Source organism: Aulonocara sp. 'chitande type north' Nkhata Bay, linkage group LG22 (genome assembly GCF_057382095.1).
Source record: "Aulonocara sp. 'chitande type north' Nkhata Bay isolate Kocher_YH1m ecotype deep benthic linkage group LG22, A_spYH_male_GT1.1, whole genome shotgun sequence".
Classification (NCBI taxonomy): domain Eukaryota; kingdom Metazoa; phylum Chordata; class Actinopteri; order Cichliformes; family Cichlidae; genus Aulonocara; species Aulonocara sp. 'chitande type north' Nkhata Bay.
The window spans coordinates 21,704,634-21,727,399 of NC_141364.1; the positions used below are offsets into that span (position 1 = coordinate 21,704,634).

General features: G+C 41.5%; 2 protein-coding genes and 1 long non-coding RNA gene across 3 annotated transcripts; 1 reads left to right on the forward strand and 2 right to left on the reverse strand.

The window, feature by feature from the left end:
• Positions 1 to 1,078: 1,078 nt before the first annotated feature.
• On the forward strand, positions 1,079 to 7,943 carry cdca7l (cell division cycle associated 7 like). The gene is made up of 10 exons (XM_086281083.1): positions 1,079 to 1,324; positions 2,887 to 3,030; positions 3,121 to 3,221; positions 3,378 to 3,603; positions 3,746 to 3,811; positions 4,724 to 4,906; positions 5,271 to 5,426; positions 5,566 to 5,715; positions 6,585 to 6,721; positions 7,441 to 7,943. The coding sequence occupies exons 1-10, from the start codon at positions 1,277 to 1,279 to the stop codon at positions 7,460 to 7,462; spliced, it is 1,233 nt and encodes a 410-aa protein (XP_086137209.1). The 5' UTR covers positions 1,079 to 1,276; the 3' UTR covers positions 7,463 to 7,943.
• Positions 7,944 to 9,298: 1,355 nt separating this feature from the next.
• LOC147304151 (uncharacterized) lies at positions 9,299 to 10,906 on the reverse strand. The gene is made up of 3 exons (XR_015127021.1): positions 10,451 to 10,906; positions 10,183 to 10,267; positions 9,299 to 10,089 (listed from the first exon to the last, which is right to left on the reverse strand). It is a non-coding gene; the product is annotated as an uncharacterized LOC147304151 (long non-coding RNA).
• Positions 10,907 to 12,443: 1,537 nt separating this feature from the next.
• On the reverse strand, positions 12,444 to 21,140 carry sp4 (sp4 transcription factor). Its single transcript, XM_086280416.1, has 7 exons — positions 20,388 to 21,140; positions 20,034 to 20,104; positions 18,687 to 19,037; positions 17,401 to 18,595; positions 16,515 to 16,713; positions 15,238 to 15,437; positions 12,444 to 14,942 (listed from the first exon to the last, which is right to left on the reverse strand). The coding sequence occupies exons 1-7, from the start codon at positions 20,392 to 20,394 to the stop codon at positions 14,671 to 14,673; spliced, it is 2,295 nt and encodes a 764-aa protein (XP_086136542.1). The 5' UTR covers positions 20,395 to 21,140; the 3' UTR covers positions 12,444 to 14,670.
• Between the last annotated feature and the right edge of the window lie 1,626 nt (positions 21,141 to 22,766).

Sequence of the window (22,766 nt, forward strand, 5' to 3'; positions counted from 1 at the left end):
GTGGCCACTTGAGGGCAGCAGAAGAAAAAGTCAATGTGATGCTGCTGATGTCAGATGCTTTAATTAACAGGTCTTATCAATACTTTAAGATCCATTGTGAAAGGTGTTGTTTGAACCATTCCTGCATGACAAATAACATGTTAGATACTCTGTACTTGTCATATGGTATTATGATGTTATCATATATATCATGAAAATTAAATAAACAACAACAAGACAATCGACAAGTCCACATTTTTACATTACAGGTTTTATGTTATTGGAAGGTCTTGTGCTGCACAAGTGTGGACTCCTGGAGTGCTATATACGGACAAAGATTGCTAATTCAAAGTCTTCTATGAACTCAGTCTCTGAATCATTATAAAATAGGTAGCAACAAGACAATATGAGTGAAGGTTACATGAGTAACAATTAGTTTAACTGTCTAACTAAGAAGCTGGCAGCTTCTTTAGCTGAGAACCTGACAGATCTTAGAGCTTCTTCACAACATCATCATCCTCTCTGTGATGAAGAAAGCCCTCTCAGCGCCCGATTTGTTCGTGGTCCTCTTCGAGACCCCCTCATCAGTCTCCACCAGTCCATGAGTCCATGAATTTTGACGAGAGCGAAGTCAACCTCAGTGGGTTCCTGATCTTCTGACCTTTTTTCCACATCATTTTCAGATTTTGGTCTCCTTGTCCTCTTTCCGTGTCCAAAGTTTACATCAAACACCATCCTTTTAGTTTTCCTCAGTAATGCAAAAAAAAGTTAATAATTCTAGAAAACTGAAGTATTATAAGAGTCAAGAAGAAAAGCACCTCAACATTGTATTTCCCTGTTGTCTTTAAGTTATTGTTATTCATTTATATTCCACCACTTCAGAAAATAGAACTGCGTTAAATATATAGTCAGCAAGAAACTCCTATCATAACGACAAGAAACTTGCCTTCAGGCAAAGGTTTCCCTGGCTCTAAACATAGACACGCCCACATGTCGTTTTTCGCGCGAAAAGCGGGACTAGACCATTTTGAGTAATGGGGGAAAGTAGAAATACTACTACTTCAAAACATAGATAAACCTTTTTACCAAAACCTACAAATGAGTGAGACCGTTGTGTTTTGTTATAAAGACCGTGAGTGGAGTCTTAAAGTTTAAGCAGTTGGACTTAACTATAAATTAAGCAAAAGATCAGCAAATACAAAACCCCCATGTTTGCATTCGCCGGGCTTTTCTAGCGGTTAGTTTTTAAATACACCTCTATCGCCGAGTCTCATGTAACAAGATAAAAGTTATTGTTATGCCACAGTCTGGTTATAAACAGAGTAAAATGACCCTCACGTCAAAGGTAAGTCGTAGAGCAAATCTCGTGTAAGCGTGGCTTTCTTTTGCCTGTTGGATTTTAGGGTAAAGAAAAGTCCTGCCGAGTCACTAAACGAGATCCAAAGCCGCTAACATTGGTGGCATGGTCGGCCTGAATCACTAAAGTTACGATTCGTTTTCTGAATTATATACAGGCTAGTTCAAAGGTTTCTTTTGTACATGTCATCTGGCGAACCAGCAACTTGATACGTACTCAGCTTCGGATTAGTGTTCAGGTACATTCTGAGTTTAAGGTTGTGGTAAAAATGAGCTGATGCTGGGTTTAGTTTTGTTTTTATGGGGGGGGCTTCATGGGTGGGTTCCGGTTTGTTTTTCTGCGAGGTCAAAGGTCAGTTTTGCTGAAGCTGAAAGGGGTGGTTTAGCCAAACAACTGGGACATCAGCTGCTTTCCTGAGACAACGTTTTACACAGCTCATTAGATGACAGATTCATTTACAGCAAGTAAAATCTGAACCTCTTCCCTACACAAATGCCTGTAAACAGACTTTACATTTGATAAGCTGCCTATAAAATTGATCTTGAAGCAGTGATGCTACTATAACATCTGATTTAAGCTGGCGGATTCTTTTATATTTACTTTATCAGTAATGGTGGAGAGATGTTTTTTCTATTGTAAAGCCCACTTCTCCATTTAAAATTTGGAAATCATAAATATCATATGTAATTTAAAAATACTGATTCCTTTTTTTTGCACAATCAGTGCTTTGGTGTCTTCTCTCTATTTGACCTACACTGGCAAAATGTAGGCACCCAAAGTATGTGAAAAGTAGGGCGTTAAAGAGTCATTCACCTTGCCTAGAGCCAGCTTACTCTGATTGGCTACCCCTCACAAACAGAAGGTGGGTGGTACTTCTACGCTCAGCCACAGATGTGTGCCAGAAACTATCACAGATTTTTCCTTTTTGACATTATACAGAGTCAAGTGTGAAGAAAAAAATATTTGTGATAGGCTTGTATCGAATTATTTTAAATTTTTTACCATGTTAAATATGAGCATCTAGAATACAATAGAATTGAATAGCCCTTTATTGTCATTGTACATGGAGGAGTGCATGTGCAGGAGGAGTAGGATATAAATCGTAAGACGACAGGAATAAATGGCAAATAGAAGAAATGTGTACAATCAAGAGGAAGACAAAACAAAAGAATAGCACAACAGGTCACCGTTAGATCTCTCAGAAGAAAAGAAAAACATCATATGAAGAAAAGGCATATTAATATCAATATTATTATTATTAGCCACAGAAAATTAAGGGACTGGAGAATCAAACCGCAATGCACTGTGTGGAGGACCACACATAGGAGTCTGTCAGGATTGACGTGCTTTTGGAGTCAGCCTCAAGTGGCAATGAAAGGAACTGACATGTGCATTTTGGCCTCATTTCACAGCTCTGGAAGTTGCCTCTTGTTTTCACCACACCTTTCACATAGTGGAGAAGCTTGTCCACTAATAGCGAAGTAGCTCCCTCTGGTGAAAAATGTTGACTGCAACTTGTTTAATATGGTGCTTTACATATCTGCCAACAGGCTCCATGCTTCAAATCCAAGTATATAACTGCCGAGCTGGCTCATCTGTTCACCCAGTCAGACAGTGAGGAGGACTTTGAAGGTTTCAGTGATGATGAGGAAGAAGAGGATAGAGGACGCTTTAACAAGCAACTAAGGACCAAAGTATGAAACTGCTAACGCTGTGTTGTTTCACAAAAATGTTACAGCCAAAGCAGAAGCCTGCATGCTTTCTTTTTCTCTGGTTTTCTGCAGGTGGTGGATTCAGAAGAGGACAGTGACATAGACACAGGCTTCCACTCCGATGAGGAGGAGGCCCCACCAGCAAAGAGAAGGAGTCTTTTAGTAGCTCTGAGGTAGGTGCATGTGTAAAACTGGTTTAAGTAAGTTTTGGGTTGTTTTTTAGTTGTTGTTTTTAAGTAACTTGATTAGAGTGAAACTGGGCTCCTTGTCACTGTCCCTAAATCTGTGATTGCTGAATAGAGACTTTTTTTTGAAAACTTTCTCCTCAGGTTTCCTGTCAAAAGAGTGTCTTCACCCAAGAAGGAAACACAAGAGAAAAGTGTTAAAAAGCCGGTCAAAGGAAAATCTCCCTCACAAATATCCAGAGGAAGGCAGAAGGTGAAGCAGAAACAGGATGAAGAAAAGGAGGAGGAGGAGGATGAAGACAAAGAGGAGGAGGAACTCTCTCATAGCCTAAAGAAACGAGACAAGAACATCCAAGAAAACAAGGCCATGGTATTGAACCCTTCCTGCCCTTTCATATTCTGACATCTCAACACATTTACAATAATACAACAGCTTTTTCTTTGTCAGTAGTTCTTAACTTGATTATGTGGTGGTGTTTTTTGTTTGCTTGTTTTGTTTTGTTTTTTGTTAGCTGGCCAAGTTGTTTGCTGATCTGAGTACAACGATGGCTGACCTGACAGCACCCACCACTCCTCAGGTGAGTATATGTGGCAGTTTCATGTGATGGGAACATAAATAGACAAAAAAAATAAAAATAGTGAAGCAATCTGGAAGCCCATCGAATGTTGTATTGAGGTCAAGACTTCCTGACAGTGTCCTTATGCAATAATGACATTATACTGGTCATTGTTACAAATATAGATAAATTTTAAAAAGCTAATAGCTAATATTACAAGGCTGACTTGCAGTCTGATGATAACCAGCGGTTGTAAAACTGTATTTCAGTAAATAAAATCTCTCACTCGCTGTTTACGTGGAGCTTTTTACCCTCAGCCATAAAAGGCTGATTGGGAATTGCTGTCACCCTGCTGGGCGGCGTAGAAACCTGCTTATTTTGAATGGATACCATAGATGTGTGTAGTAGGAGGCTGAGGGGTAGCACTGGCAGCCACCAGTAATTTTTCTTTTTTAACCTATACTACATGCAACCAAAGCACTGTCAAATTTAATGGGTCCATACTACTCAGACTACAATCAAAAAGCAGAAAATGTCCAGCATCAGTTGGTTAAAATTCTACACATTCTTATAAAGATATAGTCTCATAGAAATAGATGGAAGTATCGGAAGAGTTTATATTTGGTGCATTCAAACTAGGTAGAAATAAGACTATACTTGCTAAGTATATGTCTGTACCGAAGTATGAACCGTTCTTGTAAGTAGGCTTTAAAAACACACACATAATACTAAACAAGAAAACAAATGCAAAACTGGACACTGGTGTGTATGTTTGAGTAAGAGGCATGAACCTCTTAAAAATGTAAAAATATTTTTATAGGTGTTTTTTTTTTTGTTTTTTTTTTTCATGCTTTTGTGTTTATTTTGTTTATTTATTTTACAGACTCTACTGTGTTTTTACTGACAAACATTGTCTTTGCTCTATTTCCGCAGAAGAAGAAACGGCTGTCAGAGAGAGCAACGCCAAAGAAACGCAAGTCTGAAACGGACGTGGTGTCAGAAAGGAGGAACCCGTCGCGTAAGGCTCGTCCTCCCGAGAACTTTGCAGTGGAGGAAAAGAGCGAGCCAGTTCATGTCCGAAGCCCCCGTACTGTAGACATCAAGAGACTGGTGGAGGTACAACACCCAGCACACTGTCTGCTGACATATAGCAACACAAACGCATGGATGAACTCAACAGGAAACAAAGGGCTTTTTGATCAAGCAGGTTATTGAAAATGTCCTTGTCTTTAATCTGGACTTGGTACAATTTATAGTTAGTGTGATAGCACAGACGTGCATATCATAGTAAATTATCATAATGACACTCTGTTGGATGTTTAGTTTTGAGAGCTCTGTAGTGGAGTACTGTGTGCACATTTTCCCCCAAACCAATTACTCCTAAAACATCTGCTATGGATTTGATGTATAAAACTGATATTTAGTCAGTAAGGATGAATAAAATTTGTTTGTGGCATTTCACTTTTATGTAACCTGGCAGGTGGACGAGGACCATGTTGGTGAGAAACACAAAAAGAGAAGGAGCCAGTCTTCCAAGAGGAGTCAATATTGCGTGAAGTCGGTCGACGAGATCACCAAAGAAGACCTGGACAACATAGCGTACCGCAGCAAAGACAAGATCTGGGACAAGGAGAATGTGAGTCTCATCAGGCCGTCCTCAGATTTAGGCTAACGGTAGTCTGCAGCAGTGTGTTGTATTCTCAGGTTTCCTGAGTTGGAGCAATTTTTTTTCACACTGTATGTGTGTGTGTGTCTGTGTGTGTGTTCTCTCCCAGGGAAGCTCATGTCACCAGTGCAGACAGAAGACTCTGGACACTAAGACAGTGTGTCGCAGTGGTTTCTGTGTGGGGGCCAAAGGTCAGTTCTGTGGACCGTGCCTCAAGAACCGCTATGGAGAGGACGTATGCACCGTGCTGCTAGACCCGGTTAGTCCTAATCCACATGTTTCTCACTGTGGGTTTAGTCTACCCCAGGCAATCGTGGTTTCTTTTGTCTTTCGAATAAGTAATAATCTTTTGGTTGTTGTGATTACATTCTTAAATTTTCTTTTTAAAATTTATTTTTACAAAAAGTCGCTGCACAGCGATGTGATGCTCGAGGAAGTCTTACATAGTGGACAATGTTCTGAATCTCTTTAAAATCCTCTGTCATCAGGAATTTTTAAATAAAACTAAACTTAGAAGTGAACAGCAGTTGGTACATGCATAGCTCAATGTACAAGGCAGAGAGCGCCCCCTGCTGAAACTTTAATGTAATTACTGGAAAGTCTGAGCACAAAAGGTACAGAATGTTGTAAATTCGACTAAAATATATTAAGGAAAAAATGCTGCTTTGCACATGTATAGGCTTTTTTTTTTTTAACATCAAGTTTTCTTTTAGCTGATGATCATTGCTGATCATCAGCAATGGGAGGGAATGGAGATGAGGAATATCTGTGTTAGCGCATAGTGTCCAGCCTGAGATGTTTCTATGGCAGCTGTGCTTCATATTGATCTTGGTTCTTACACTAAAGAGCTCACATGTGGCTCAGATCTGAGTGAGAGCTGTGATTTAAGTTGAGGAGGAGTTCAGTAAACCGAGGAAGCTTCAACAAACAAAAATCTAACAAAGAGATGAAAGGTTATAGATTTTTCACCAACAATTTGTTACTTATTCTTTATTACTGAGATCAAAGCAGAGACCATTTATATGAATTATTTAATCATTTCCAGTAGAGTGTGCTGAAGCACAGAGCCTGAAGAACAGACAATTAGTGACCAACTGAACAACCAGAGTTGGGATCTTTTCTTTGTAGACGTGGTCGTGTCCCATCTGCAGAGGGATGTGCAACTGCAGCCTGTGTCGTAAGAAAGAGGGCCGCTGTGCCACCGGTATTCTGGTCGGTTTGGCTCGCTACAACGGCCACGACAACGTGCACGAGTATTTGGAGAGGTGAGTCTGTGGTTTGGGATTTTTTTGTTTTGAATATCACAAACTGGATTTCCCAAGAAACTGATATGATGTAAAATTATTTTTCTAAATTTATTGACGATCAAGGGCACGAATTACTAAACAGCAAAAGTAAATGGCGTGTGAGCGCAATCCCCAAATAGCACTCATAGGTGTGGTTAGTTTTACAGCTGATTTACAAAAGTTACACTGTTTTATTAAGTACAGATGGAGTCGGTTCATTTTGTTGTCAACCACAGAATAATGTCTTTTTTTTAATGTCTTTAAATAAAACTGCATGTTGCAAATATTATTATCAGTTTGGATACTTGATGTTGGTATTTTATATTATAAAAGCGAACATTTCCTAAAATACCTCATTTTGATGCTTACTAATTGAGTCTGAATGTGAGCGATTACTGAAACAATTACAATGATTAGCCGACACATGAGCTGGATAGATCGTAAATATAAGTGTCGGGTCTTGTTTGCTTTGTATTTGTTGTCTCATTGATTTTTGGGTGTCTTTGGTTGAAGGCCAGTATGCAGGCAGTGATCGATTCGGTCTTGAGCTCTGAGCACCGTGTGTTCAGACTGAAATTGTTGACGGATCAGTGATGATCATAACCACTGGTTGCAGCCTTTATTCAGCCAGCAGCTAAAACCTAGAGCTGTCATGTCTGATTGTGTTTTTTTGTTTTTTTTTTCTTTCTCCAATGCAGTATTCGAAAAGAGCTGCAGTGAAAACAAGAGACACGATCAGAGGAGAGAACTTGCAAAAACAGATGATATCCAGGGGAGGAGGATCTGATGCTGCACAGTACATGTACTGTAGAAATCATTTTAAATGCACATTTTTAGGTTTAGAGCAAACTTTACTAGACATACTAAATCTAAAGTTTGTTGTTGTTGTTTTTTTAAGCTGAAGCACCTATGCTGTTCTATGTTTTATATATGCTGATTTTTTAAAATTTTTTTAAGACTGCATAAGATGCAGGGATGCTTTTTCTTTGTTTTAAAGCCAGTACTCACTTTTTACTTGGAGGTTTGTTTTCTTTTGGGTCGTTTTTAATCGTGATGTTGCTTGGACAGCTGTAATGTTTTAATTTTTGTGATTCGGGTACAAACAGAGCCTTTAACACAAACTACTGTTTTAAAACTGAGTTACTTTGCAGCTTTCCTCTCAGTCTACTGTTTATCCTAATAAAGGACATTACTATCTGAACAGTTTGTTGTTTTTTATGCAGTACTATAATAATCATCATAATAATAATAATAATAATAATAATAATAATAATAATCATCTAAGTGTTAGAACAGTTCAACCCTTTTTTGGAATTTGTTTGACATAAAGTTGTGAATAATTAATTTCTGAACCAAGGCTCAGCTTCAGTTTGAGGAGGTTTGCTGTATTTAGACTCTTTGTATTTGTAAAAAAAAATTAAAAATGCAGGGCATCCTCAGGTTCTGGTCATGAATTTATGTCACACCAAAACAAATGTCTAATCAGCCAATCACGTCGACTGAAACTCAAAGCGTTTAGACACGCAGACATGGAGGAGAGGACATGCTTGAATTCAAACTGAACATTAAAGGAAAAAGTAACTTTTGTTGGTGTCCAGTTAGTTTTGGACCCTTTCTGAACTGTGTAGATGCAAGTGAAGTGAGTACCTTCTAACTGACCCATAAAGATCCTCGTGGTTCAAACAGTATTTTGATAGGAGTTAAGATTAGTTGAGTTAAAACTTTTCATCAAGTGCACCGAGAGAAATTTGACCGTGATTTCCCACAGAGTAACACCATGTCAGTATTTACTGCAGTCGAGCTCAAAGCTGTTGGCTTTCATCTTCAGATGGTGAATTTAAGTGTATGGGAATTAAAGAGCATTCTGATCGGTACATTAATTTCAGGCTTATTTTTCATTGGTGGATTTGTCTTCAGCAGGCAGCTGGTTCAAATCAGGGCAGTTGATGACTTGTAGAATCATTTTTTCCGACTGGATGATTAGAACTGAAAGCATTTGTCTGTAGTTGATTCGCCCACATTTCAACTCATCTAACCTATTTTAATGTCTCTGCTTTTAGTGTGTAAAGGTGATCTCCTAATTAACACACAGTGAGTCTTAAAGTGAAATCCACAAAACAGTTCAAGATTAAGAACTATTTTACCTGTACATTTGATGCCAGTTCCCCTCTTTCTCTATATGTCACTCACTCGCTGATACTCAAACACAGAAGATATTCTGCAAATATTACGGTGTTTCCTGCTTGAACTTCAGCTTTGAACAGCTCTGCACTTTGGCTTTCGTGTGAATCATTCATTGTATTTGTTATTCAACATTTTTTTCACCAAAGATTCAGCAGTTATAAAAATATAAATCAAACCATTTTTTAAGGAAATGTATTCTGCGGTTTTATATACCAGTTTCAGTTACTGTTGTTAATATGTTAACAGTAAAAATAAGTTTTCTTAAAAATAATAACACTACTGAGGAACCCTAAGAGACTCTTATAGACATCTAAAGGAAAAATATTTTTTAAATATAGATGCAGATTCATGCAGGAATATTCATGAGTTTTTTATTTGATTTGATTTGATTTTGTAGTGTGAGAACAGACAGATGGGAGTCTCATAGTCAGTCAGTTTCTCTGGCTCTGAAACAGCAACAGACCTTTGAGTTTTTGGAAGACGCCCCGTTCTTTCTTCTTTGTCTTCCTGATTTTAAGGTCTTCAGACTTCTCTGGAATATTGATAACAGATACAGCTGACTGAGACATGGATGGAGTTTTAGAAAGAGGTTCCTCACAGGGAACTTTCAAAAGGAGGTTCTTCACTGAGGGGAACAGCAGGCATTGGCCGACTTTCAGACTTTTTGGCAGGGTCTTTCAGAAGGACATTCTTCATTGGAAAGAACATCAGAAATTGGTGGAGTTTCAGAAGGGGGCTTAAAGATCTTGGATATATCGTTCTTTTCTACATCTGCAATTGAAATGAGCAGCACTGGCGCAAAGTTTGCACTGTTGGTGAGTAGAATTTCTTGAGGATATTTGTCTCTGATTTTCGTCAGTATGCTGTGGACCATGTCATCTCTAATGGAGCAGGAGAAGATTGCCTGGCTTTCCACCGCTGTGAGAGTTTTGTTGACATGATCCAAAGTGGCCTTTGTGACACTGAAGGAGATTATGCTCAGATTCTGGGAGGCCCTGTTCAACAGGGGGCGAGGAGGAAGCTCCAAGAAGCCCTGCAGGACGCAGGGAACTACCTGTATAACCAGTTCATGTGCGGTGAGCAGTTTGGTGCTTTGTGCTTCCTGATGCTTCTCTTTCAGGATCTGAATGTAATTTCTCACCATGCTGAGGACTTTAGGTGTTCTGTAGAGTAATGTTATAAGAATGATCTTTTAAACATATTTAAAGAATCACAGAAATATTGAAACACTGTAGCTGGACTATTAAGAATCTCACTGATATTTAGGTCGTACGGCCTAAGGAGCATCCACGCTTGAAACTTTATATCCCTCATTTTGTTAATGACATTCACGGCCCAAACCTAAGATGAAAAACACATTTACAGGGCATTTTATTCTAGAGGTTATGTGAACATAATGAAAAAAATAAATCTCCAAAAGTTTCAGAAGAGGTTTGGCTTCTTCTTCATCGAAACCATCTAATTCAAACTCTCAAAGCCTTCAAAAGAAAACAAAAGAGAGGTTTTCTCACAGCATTAACTCACTGCTATCTGAGTCTCCACCAAAAGATCTCTTAGATCTTCATGTTTGATGGGATTTTGTTTTCCTTCTGAAGCCTAAGAAACTCCATCATCATTGCAATCTAGAAATAAAAGGAGACATTTGAACACCACCAAACTCAGGTCCTCGGAAATTACCTGTTTTATGTTCGTTTTGGTTTGCATGGATCTGGGTCTTACCTGAGCCCTGTAGCCTGGAAGATATCAGCAGGTCTTCACAGCCATGTCGTAAATGCATGTGTTGAACAAAACCTGTCAAAGAAATAACGAGTTACTCATTGTCATTTAAACTGATCGTCAGTTTGTCAGCTTTTAAAACTACATCAAATTCTTTAAACTGAAATGCAGTAAAAACAAATACTGTCACATACCCTGATGGGTTTGTAGATTCCTCTACTTGCTTCCATTGAAATGTTGTAGTTGTATCACAGTCGGGAACAAAAAATGTCAAAAAATTGTGTAATGTACAATGTAGACCTTACTCTTTATGTCACTCACTTGCTGACACACACACAGACACACACACAGACACACACACAGAAGACGTTTTGCAAAAATTCTGTTGTTTTTTTTTTAGATGATTGAGTTTAGGCTTTTAAAATACATCATTCCACTCTTAAAGTAATTTAATGAATATGAGATTTCAATATTCATTCAGATTTTTCCTAAATCTAAATTTTCTTTGATCATTGTACATGTACAACTTTAAAACTTTGTCTGTGTGAACTTTATCTTATCATAGGTGAATGATTCGATGTATTTCCGTTAAATTTAACAAGCTTCCCAAAAATGTCAGCAATTAGAGGATTTCAGAAAGAAAAAGAAAAACCCTATGAAATGCTAAACTAATGGTGCCAAAGCCATACATATACAGGCTACATGCTAAATGACTTCAGCTCTCACAGTGGTCGGTATTACATCAGAGTATCTTCAACAAGAGGTAAGGGGGGAATCAAGCTCACGTGTTTAAACTACAACACAGTAACCTAACAGGCTGCACCAGCCGAGCCTGAATAAGCAGTTATTTTGTGTGTATCTGGTGTTATTTAGCCCCGGCGAGTGGGGTCAGGTGCAGGTCATCTGCTGGTCCCTCTGGTTACCAGCTTGTGTCATGTGAAAGCATGGTCAGAGGTTATCCTGAGGTCACCGGCTCTCTATGCATCTCATTATTGTGCAGCATGAGTGAGAAAATGATTACAGCTATCATTTGAAGCTCTAATCTTACCCATGATGATCAGTGTGGGTCTCCTGGTTCTCACTTAACATTACTGGGATTTTTAAGCACTGAAGAGCCACAGAGAGGCTTTATTGTAGAAAAATTCCCCCCCTCATGCTTCAGTGTGTGATAGGAGAATAAGAAAGTCTGCCTTTGTTCTGATACTTCTATAGCTTATTAGATTAAAATAATTGATACCTACAAAACTTGACAGAAGCACCTGAGGGTGCAGAGAGAAGAGCTGCGAACTGTTTTTGAAGTGCTTCAAAGGAGTGACGCGCCAAAGGTACACGTGAGGTGCCAACTACGTGACACGCTTTGTAAACCCGACAGAGTGACTTGTGGGTGAACCCTCACAGGCTTGGCGCTTGCCGTTGCAATTAAGATGTTGTTTTTGTTGATTATTTTTATTTCTGGAGTTTCCATCATCTAAGAAAAACCTCCAGAAATATACAAGAAGAAATTCATTCAAGCAGGTTTGACAAATTTCTTATTGAGTGTCAAACGATTGTCCTGCGACTCAGGTCGGATCTTCACAGCGCCATTCCGAAGGCCACAAGTGGCACAAAGAGAAACCCGGGAGCAGAAATTGTTCCCACAGGGAGGGCGGCTACTTCATCATCACCGCTGTCAAAACACAGCTGAGAGAATACCCAGTAATAAGGAGGCGGCACGAGTTATAGCTGTGTGTCTGTGCAAAGAGCACCATATGTAAAAATAAAATAAATTCGCAGTGACTCACTCCCCACTCAGAATCATCAGAGATGAAATGTGAGCCTCACTTTAAGAATCACTTTATTGTCAAGTGTTATGCAGGCAAAGCATCTTTTCTGCTTGTAATTTTTCTTCCCTTTTTTTTTGTTTTTTGTTGACATAACACATTTGTACAAACCAGTTTTAAAAATATCAATAAACTGGAGCCTTTGAGGCTGTCCTGCCAAAAAACCCATTATCAAATGTCATGGAGACGAACAAACATCTTTAGAAAAAGATTTACAAATGAGATGTCACTACAAAATATCAAAGAAAGAAAAAAAAGAGAAGTCGTCACACAAAATATTACCAAAAAACATCTAAATTTGTTTGGTATCAACCTTTTTCAGCTTTAAACAATAGTAACTTTTTTTCTCCTTTTTTTCTTTTTCTTTTTTTTTTTTTTGTTTTTTTGCTTTCTTCTTCTTTTGTTTGTTGATTTTTTTTTCTCCAAAAACACGTTATGGCGCAGAGAGAAAAGAAAACAGAAGAAGAAATGAACAGCGATGGTCAGACATAGGAAGACAAAAAAAGAAAAAGAAAAAAAACAGAAGCACAGAGAATAAAGAAGAGAGAAGCAGCACTACGGCAAAGAACTGAAACATGCTGTACACAACCTCAGAGTCAACGCGCACAAATACAAGTCCAGCAAAAAGGCAAATATTACAAATCAAGGATAAATAATAAATTAGCCATACACAGTGGGGGTCCTGTGTGTTAACATACTTAAGGAGGGGTGGGGGAGTTAAAAGAATTGATAAATTTTATAAAATAAAAGCATCTTATTATTATTTTTTTTAATTTCAAATGAATATACGCACTGAACTAACACAGAGAAACACCACCAGAAAACATTTCGTAATATCCACGTAGCTAAACGGCCTGACCGACTCCCACCCAACAGCTCCGTCTTATATATATACCTGCCTGTGCTTTGGTTTGCACTCCGCGTCACCCTCTTACAAGTCCGGAGAGCTCCCCTCTGACTCCGTCCGGCTCACTCCGGAGATCCCTCTGTACGACAGCTTGTGTTAAGGCAATTGTGGTACATCGGTCATGTAGCGGGGTGGGGGGTTTAGAGGGGCGGTCATTAGAGCACAGAAAGCAAAAAAAATTTGAAAAGAAAGAAAAGAAAGCAACGCTGTCACCACAGTTACGCCGACCGTGCCGTGTTGTTTTGTTTTATGTAAAACTGTCAAACACGTGGCGGCGTGAAGTGTGCAGCCGTGATGTCAAAGCCACCCTGTGGTACCAGGTCATCCGGACTACGGCGCTGCCTTCCTTAATCTTAGAGCGAACTGGCTTGTTGTATTAACAAGAGAAAACTTCCCCTGACAATGTAAACATGGTTTCACTAGGATTGTCATTATTACAGTATTGCTTTCACTACACAAACAAAGTTGTAGAAAGCTAGATTGTTTTTCTCTATAGAAACCCTTTTTTTTCTAATGGCCACTGCGCCTCAATAGGAATGCATTTTATAAATCTTTTTCTATATGTGCTTTTTTTCCTCCCCTACTCTTCTTTTTTCTTCTCTTTTCTTAGAATTATCCCCCTATATTTGTCATCTGATCGCAAAAGAATCAAACACCTGAATCTTATCTGAGGACTTAAACCTGAACCATGAATAAAAACTCAAATTAGGTAGATCCTCTGCAGGACAGCATGGGAGTACACACTCATTCACACAGCTCACATTTACACCCACCCCCCTCCCAATACTGCCCCTGTTCTGTCACTGATCTGCAACAGCTCTGTACCTTGATTGACCCTCAGCACTGCCTGACAGGTGTGAAGCAGGAACACAACTTTTGTGCATAGAGTTCTGTTGTGATTAGGAAAATGTCTCTCAGTGTCGGGTGGTTTCAAATTCAGCAGGTCCCCTGTCTTGTGCTAATCTGCGTACATCCCTTCCCCGCCACACCTGAAATTCTTAATAGATTAAATTTTTATAAATGCCAAACTAATCTTTGATACACTCTAAATTTCTCTATTTTGTTATTATACGCGTTAGTTTTGTTTTAGACTGTTTATATTTTTCAGGTTTCCCTTCATCGCATGGATCCCTGCCCGTCCCTTTAGAGTCTCTTCGTGAGCGAACCCTTTCAAAATAAGGTCAAATTTTAGAAAAAAAAGGAAGAAAAAAAAAAGAGAAAAGTAACCCCTTACAGTCTATGCAAAGACCTCCAAAAAAACAGGAAGCCAGCCTTCCAGCGAAGAGACGGGAGGCAGGCGCCTACTCAAACTCCTCCTCTTCCTCCTCCTCTTCCTCCAGGTGATTGGAAGTGGTCGGCGTAGCGGGGTCAGAGTCACGCGACAGTGTTGCTACGGCGACAATCTGCGGGGAGGCGCCGAGGTCCTCGGGAGTGTCTTCCTCCATGTCGTCAGTGGTGATGATTGCCACCGCGGCGCTGCTCTTCTTGTTCTGGTGGGTCTTGATGTGCTTCGAGAGGTGGTCGCTGCGCATGAAGCGCTTGGAGCATTCGGGACACTCAAAGCGCTTTTCTCCTGCAACAGTGTGGAGAACAAAAAAGTCAGACTAATGTTTTAAGGAAGACTTTAAAAGAAAGAAAGTAAAGAAAAATTGTGATTCCACCTATTTTTGCAGCTTTTCTCTGCACTATAGATTATTTGGGTGGTGGGAAAAAACAAAAACCTTTAAAGGTGCCACTTTGGCTTCTGCTGGACATTTCTCAAGAACTGAGGGTAAAATTAAAACATTGCAGCTCTAGTTTGTATTCAGCAGTGAATTCAAATTCAATTCAAAATCACCCTGCATGTCTGTGTCTATGCTTTCTCCCACCTGTGTGTGTTCTCCGGTGTCTCTGCAGCTCGTCGCTCCGGGTGAACCTCTTGCCACAGAAGATCCAGTTACAGACAAACGGCCTCTCACCGGTGTGCCAGCGCAGGTGGGCCCGTAGGTGGGATGTCTTTCCATAGACCTTCCCGCAGCCCTCCATGTGGCAGATGTGCTGCTTTTTCTTTGTGGGATCCCCGCTGTTCCTACAACACAAACTTCTGTTATGAGTGAGGACCAGGAGGTTTGTGTGTGTGTGCTACAGATCAAACTCAAAATACTCCTATAATAATTACATGTTTATATTTGTAATTCCATAATTTTTATATTACAAAGCCTTTTGCTTATCCCCCCCCCCCATATACTCTGTAACCCTAAAGCTTTAGCATTACCTGAAAGAAACGCATGCAGGAAAACAAACGTTCTCAGGCAAAGTCCCTCCCCTAAACCAAATAGAGCATTTCCTGTAGTGAGAATATGGCTGTCATGCACTCCTGTTGCTGCGTGTTGTGTTTAAGAAGCCAATTCTCATGACATTTTCAGTGCTTCATGTGTGAAAACAGTTTTAGATATAGTTTTGTGCTTTTGTCTCATTTAGTATGTGCAGATGCATGAATTGTCAAGTTGGACCCCGCCTTCTCTTTCAGTCGTTTGCCTGCACCCCACCCCCACTTCTCCTCTGCATTTGCAAGCCTCAGAAGTTATCTCACGAGCACTGGGCCCAACTGCCAACGCGTCTGTGTATGTTAAGCAGCGTAGCAGAACAAGGTACAAATTTTTTATGAATCAGGAAGTAAACTTTATGTCTCATTAGCATATATACATATATATATTTTTTTTTTAAAAACATCATATGGACATGGTAACCAATATATGAGTATGTAAAATTTCAGCTTAGGAATCCTAATCTTTTATTCAAAAGCAATTAAAATTCAATTGCATCTTTTTTTAAACCACTGTTGGTGCATGATATTGAAAATTCTGGAAACAATAATTTTTTTTCTCAATGTTCTCAAAATTGAGAACATGTAATTTATGGATTTATGGAGAATGAACTGTGTCAGTCTTGTCAGTTTTGTTAATTTGTTAGTAGTAATCAGTACAGAGAGAAAACTGCTGTGAGGTGATGAAAAAAAATCCACTACGGAAAGACTTTTAAGTCCAAAAACAAAAAACTGCTTCCTTTGAGATTGTATAGTTTGGATTCACTATAACTTCTGAGCCTTCAAAGTCCCTTCAAAGACTAGAAATAATCATGAGTATCTTATGCATGCTTTGCATACCTTCCCTCTCCATCCCTGCAGTTTGGACAAGAGCAGGCAACACGTCGAAGCCTCTTGCTGGGCGGTCCCTCCTGGTCTGAAGAACTTTGCACAGAGCTCAGCTGGTCTGGACTCATTGACGAGCCTGATGCAACATTGCCCACAGTGACAGTCACTGGAGACGACTGAACTTTGACCCCATCTTGACCCTGTGGTTGACCTGGAGGATGATTGAAAGTGTGTAAACACATGATCAAAAACAAGAACAGTTTCTATATTACAACAGAGAAAGTTAAAAAACAAGAACACCTTTGACTACAGGCTGTACATACAATATGGAGCCACCATTATATCTCCCATTGGTTTGAGGTGATCTGCTTTGAAACTTTAGGCCTAAAGCATATGCTGCATTGTCTGTTCTATTCTAAATGTACTAAATGAGCATATGAATTTCACTCAAGAAGACTTGAAACTAACACTTAAAGCCTTTAACTCTTTAGGAAAATAATTGCTGAGGTATTAAGACAAGTGAGATGTAGTATCATTTTTCATAGACTTTTCTACAAACTGATACCAAGAGAGTCACCCTCTGCTGATCACTAGAAAGAATGTAGTTCAATGACTTGGTCTTCACTTTAAAGACAGAGAGGCAACATGCACTTTTATTACAGACTATGTGTCATACACACAGTCTAACTGAGCAAGCAGGAGAGCAGGACATCCTTTAATTCAAGCTTTATAGATTAGTTTGTCATGATATGAGGGATTAGCGCACTGGACTAATATGATATTTTCTCAAGAAATAAAGACTCTCTGTCTCCACAACCCCATTGCATTCACGGTTTATGAAAGTGAGCAGATTGGTGCTGAATACGCATTTAGACAGTTACTCTCATAATGCCCTTACCCTGTAGACCAGTAATAGTGAGTGGTACGCCCTGCACCTGGACCCCAGCTGTGCTCAGTCCTGCAATGCTGACCGTCTGCACCCCTGACCCAGGGTTTATCTGGGCTGCACTTAGCGTCAAGGGAGCTCCACTAAGAGAGACTAGTCCCCCACTTCCAACTGCAGTCCCACCAGCTACCGGAGCCAGCGTCAGCTGCTGTGGCACAGCTGTCCCGAGACCACCCTGCAGGGAGACTCCACCGGGTAGCTGCAGCGTTTGCCAGGTGAGCTGCCCAGAGGGTGATAGGGTTGGGGTACGAATAAGGACCTGGGCAGAGTTCGGGAAGGCCTGGATGGGCTGCAAGGTCTGTCCTGGAGCCAGCTGCAGGGTCTGAATGTGCTGAGGTTGCTGTTGGCCCTGTGCCTGACCCTGACTCTGAGCCTGGGGCTGCAGCTGGATCTGCTGCACCAACTGGTGCCCCACCTGGCCCACAATCACCTGCTGAATGGCTCCAGGTGTGTCTGTCTGGTTCTGTAGCCCGTTGGTCTGATTCTGGCTTTGAGAGTCTGCCTCGCTGCTCTGCACTTGGGCGTCAGCTGATCCACCCTCTGATCCAGCTGAAACCACTTGAGCCCCATCAGGCACGCTGTCGCCTTCAGCTACTGCCATTGTTGATCCAGCTGCAGCTGTGGTAGGAGCCACCCCTGACACAGCTGTTGTCACCAGCTGGTTGCCATTAGCAACAGAGAATGTGCCATCTGCTGATTGGATAAGCTGCACAGCTCCACCCCCTCCGACATTATTGATCACAGGCAAAGCCAGGGTCATGCCACCAAGGTTTATAGGTACTGTGGTCATGACAGGAGTTTGGGAGCCTTGCAGAGTCTGCAGCTGAAGTGGGAATGACTGCGCAGGACGGATCTGCAGTGGAACCGTCTGATTGGCTGTACTCGTCAGGATGGCCTGCTGGTTGGTGGGTTGAATGATAGCTTGGGTCTGGCCCGAACTCTGGATGAGCTGAACCTGCTCGGGAACGGCCCCGATGGACGCTGTTTGAGGGCTGATGTGGATCTGCTGTCCATCTGCAGTCTGCAAGTGCGGGATGACCTGATACTGGACTCCTGCTCCGGCATTGGGCAGGTTCTGAACCTGGATGATCTGAAATTGCTGCTGCTGATTGGCTGCGACACTGTTGGTCCCACCTACTGCCTTTACCTGCCCAACAGGAAAGGAGCAGTAAATCAGTTATGTGGACAAGGATTAAAAATTGATAAAAACATTTGCACAAACACACCACTCCCCTCACCTTACGTCCACCAGGTGAGCTGTCATTAGTCAAGGTGGTGGCCACGGTCACAGCAACAGGTTGACTGGTGTTCTCCTTGGCCATAGTAGGCGCTGCTGTAATGATCTGCCAGCCGTTCCCTGTGAACTGTGCCGGGACCAGTTCTAGCTGCTGGGGCACTAAGGCCTGACCCCCAGCTGTGTCCACCACTATTTGACCCTGGATCTGTCCCGCCTGCAACTGGATCTGACCAGCCTGGACCTGGAACTGCTGGGCCCCTGCTTGGCCCTGTGCCCCCTCTGCTCCCCCCTGCCCTCCGATCTTACTGCAGGTGGCTGCTAGCAGAGCCAATGGAGAGGGCTGAGAGGAATCCTAGAGGAGACGGTGGAGGAAAGGGGATGGAGGAGTAATGGATGGATGGATGGGAGGGGTGAGAAGGGTGATAGGGAAAACAGGAGTGACAGGTGAAGGAAGGACAAGAAGGGAGTCAGGGTTAGAAACATACATTAACAGCTTGTACGCATACACAAACAAAGCCAAAGAGTACATGTGCAAAGATAAAAACGCTTAAGGCTGGGGATGATAGCAGGTATCATTGCAAACGCTCACGCAATGATTAATTTTAAATGAATAAGAGAAAAAGAGCGAGGGGTGGGAAATAACATGGTGCAGAAAAAAGAAACACAAAAAGCTGAGTGAAAGCGAGAGAGAGAGCTGTCAGTGGAAGTGGGCGGTATTACAGGAAGCGAGTGGGTGGGCGTGTGAGAACCACATTTCTGTTTTCTGAGAACACTGGAAGAAAATGCCGCCTTCTCTCTCCTCCCTTTTCAAAGGAACTAGGTCGCAGGCAAATTTTTAATGCTCAACACCTCACAACAGTGCACGGGGAAACAGCCTAGATTTTGTAACAACTACAACAGCAGGAAAATTAACACAGCAGCGATGCTCGTCATGCACATTTAATGACAATAAGATGCGCTCAAGAACAGCTGCCTGGCTCAAAAATAATCTCAAAGATATATATGTATACAACCTGCTGCAGAGAGAAGTTTCACAGTCTTGGGGCCACTTAACCAAAGCTGCAGGTCTTTCAATAATATCCACGTGCAGAATTAAATCATTCTGACCATAATTCAAACAGACAGTTCAAAAAGTATAGCGGCTGAAGTGTGACAGCCGTGTAAGCCTATTCATGAGGCTCTGGGTTGGCTCACTGTAGGGCTGCACAGAAGCAGGAAGTGGAATTCACCAGAGAAACGCCCCCAGAGGTGTCTGGCTGGCTAGGCTGGGAGGGAGGGAGTACATTTTTGGCCTACAGGCAAGGGAAAAGTAACGAACTATAATAAACTCCTGTCTCCTTGCTTTTACCTGTGATCCAGAACTTTTCCCCCTTTTAGATGCTTTCCCTCCTTCAGTTCCAGATGATTCCTTCTTCGAGTCTGTGAGGAAGAGGCAGAAATGTTAGAATATTTTCAATTACAATATTATCACATGGGGATTACTGAGTACTACAAAGTCCCGAGCAGTATACGGGGCACTGCATGCTGCAAATAAAATCCAAGCAAAAAAATAGCATATATGGCATCACAGAGGTGATCAATATAGACAGAAGAGAAACCAGTAACCTTATCATCAATATCAAAGGGGCATTGAGCTTCCTATCTGTCAAACGGCTATAAAGAGGGAAGGAGGGGTGGAGACGGGGAGGGGGAGGGTACCTACCACTCATAACGCATTAATATACCGAGAGGGAGAGGGTGTAGTTCACGGTAGAAGGCCGGCCGGGTACACAGGCGGAGGACGGCCTATATGTTCGGCTCTGAGCCGTGGCGGATCTGCCCGTTTGACGAAACCACCCACCGGCCAGGAAGGGCGGTGCCAAGCGCAGGAACAATCAAACAGCCCCAAATAACGGAAATAACAGAGAGAGCGGTGACCGTCCCCGGTCCGCCGGACACCTCACAGATCCGTCGTATGACTCCTTTACCGGATAGACAGTCCATAAACGAACAAATTGGCGGTTGTCAGAGTGATATCCACAGAGAAGTTGGCAGTGTGTGACCGTAGAGGCCCACCCACTTCCATTTAAGCATCAGGACAACACCCTCCTCGCAGCTCCTGCCTGTCACCGCTGTTTCTCACGCCGCACGACGCGGGGACGCCTCGTCGCTGTCCGTCGCGCGCCGAAAACAAACCGTCACCTGTGTTGGTATTTTAAGCGTGTTCCCCTTTTTTTCGTGCACAATTGATTTTTTAAAGGGGGGGGATACAGGGAGATAGCTGTGGCTTTTGTGGGCGGATGCGCTCCTCCCACATATTCAGATTGGACGACGGGGCTCGGCGTGCGAGGGTCGAGATGGGAGTTGTATTTTGGTGAGGCCTCGCCTTCTCGAACTGGCTAGCGCGAGCGGGACTACAACTTCCGTGATGCTCCGGCTTGTCGGTTGGGTTTGGAGCGGCGGTGTCGGTAGTCATGTTGGTGTGAGAGCGAAAGGAAGGGCGGTGACTTCTGTGTTGTGGGGGTTGGGCAAACGGGAAAGGAGGTGTGTGCGCGCGCCCGTGTGTTTTGTGCACGCGTGTCAGTTTCAGAATGTCAGTAAGGGTTAAAAAATTAAAATAATCAGGGAAACAAACGATTTAATTATTTTGAAATCATTTAAAAGGTGAAAATGCAACAGTGTTGCTTCTAAGCTGATGTACGTCTATTTATTTACCTCATCTATTTCCCCCCTTGTTGTCAACTTTAGATCCTATGTAGTAGAAAATTACGTCATTGCATTGCCAGAGGCTTTAGGAAATTCACACTAGTACAAGATTTGTGTGTGTGTGTGTGTGTTTGTGTTGTTATGCAATTGTGAATTGAATATGTGGGTTCTGATTGGCTAGTTCAACAAAAAAGGTTCTTCAGACAAATTGAACTTTTGGGATATGCATTATAGCTTCATTCTGCCAATCAACAGTAATTTTTACAGTGGGGGAAACGATTATTTGATCCTTTTGAACAACTTGTATTTGAATTTAGTTGCAAAGAAATAAACTGTCTCTAATTGTTATGAAAGTTTTATCATGGAGAGAGACTACTTGGATACTAACCCCGAGTTGCTCTCCAATCCATCGGAGTATGTGTGTGAATTTTAGGTAGGAAGCACTTAAAAGCATAGAAAAAAGTGCTTGTGTGAACTGAGTGTGAATGTGGCATGTTGTATAAAGCGCTTTGGGTGCTCTAGGAGAGTAGAAAAGTGCTATATGTGACTTCAGCTTGGGTACCTTGATGGATTTGGTAAACAGGCTAACATCCCAGACTGCCATAAACCACAGATGTTTAAAAGAATGCTAAGAATCTGAATAACTGATGCATTTAAAAAAGATCATCTACTAACTAAATCACAGTAAATATAGTAATTATTTATTTGTTCATTAAGTGACTTTCTAGAAGCTGGTTGCTTATATAATCCAGCTACAATACACACTGTTTTCTGTTTAGACCAATAATACATAAGCAGTCCATCTGTTTAAGCATTCAGGAGCTGTCCACGAAATAAGAATCAGCCTGGCATGATAACTTTAGCCCATAAAGTGACACTGTTACTACTGTTCTGTAAATGCATCTGGGGTGGTTTCAGGCCGAGGAACAACAGCTGTACTTAAGTGTCTAAATAGAAACAGAAGTCATGTCTGTCATTCTAGTGACAAAACCTCTTTCAGACTTCTAAACAGTGTGTTTTTGATGCATCTGAGAAGTAGGGGTTTGTGATGAAGCAGAAGGCCTGTATGAGGGCCTTTAGGCCTGTATTGGTTTCTCCGTGGCTTTAGCCAGTCACAGCCCTGGTTCTCCAAGCAGAAAACATCATTAGCAAGAGGCCAACTGAGGTTATGGCTCCGGCTCACAGGGGAAATATTTAGGCTTATAGACTGGCAGCCAAGGCAATGCAGTTGTCTCAGTGTCTCACCCCAACATAACATCATAAACACTCAGACAGGATGGTATAGAAGTTCCAAATCTAGTATTAATTAAAAATGCGACAGCTCATCTCTTTTAGTCTAATTGACGTGTTAATAAGTTGTTCATGTTCCCTGAACATGATCCTTTTATGCCTTCGT

What these genes read in the sequence shown, in the direction of transcription:
- sp4 (XM_086280416.1), bottom strand. An exon ending in GGAAAAGTTCTGGATCACAG is followed by an intron (nt 19,038 to 20,033) that starts GTAAAAGCAAGG and finishes CGTCTCCTCTAG; the next exon opens with GATTCCTCTCAGCCCTCTCC. An exon ending in ACACCGGAGAACACACACAG is followed by an intron (nt 14,943 to 15,237) that starts GTGGGAGAAAGC and finishes ACACTGTTGCAG; the next exon opens with GAGAAAAGCGCTTTGAGTGT.
- cdca7l (XM_086281083.1), top strand. Translation starts at nt 1,277, where the DNA reads ATGCCACAGTCTGGTTATAAACAGAGTAAAATGACCCTCACGTCAAAG. An exon ending in ACATCAAGAGACTGGTGGAG is followed by an intron (nt 4,907 to 5,270) that starts GTACAACACCCA and finishes GTAACCTGGCAG; the next exon opens with GTGGACGAGGACCATGTTGG. An exon ending in GCACCGTGCTGCTAGACCCG is followed by an intron (nt 5,716 to 6,584) that starts GTTAGTCCTAAT and finishes TTTTCTTTGTAG; the next exon opens with ACGTGGTCGTGTCCCATCTG.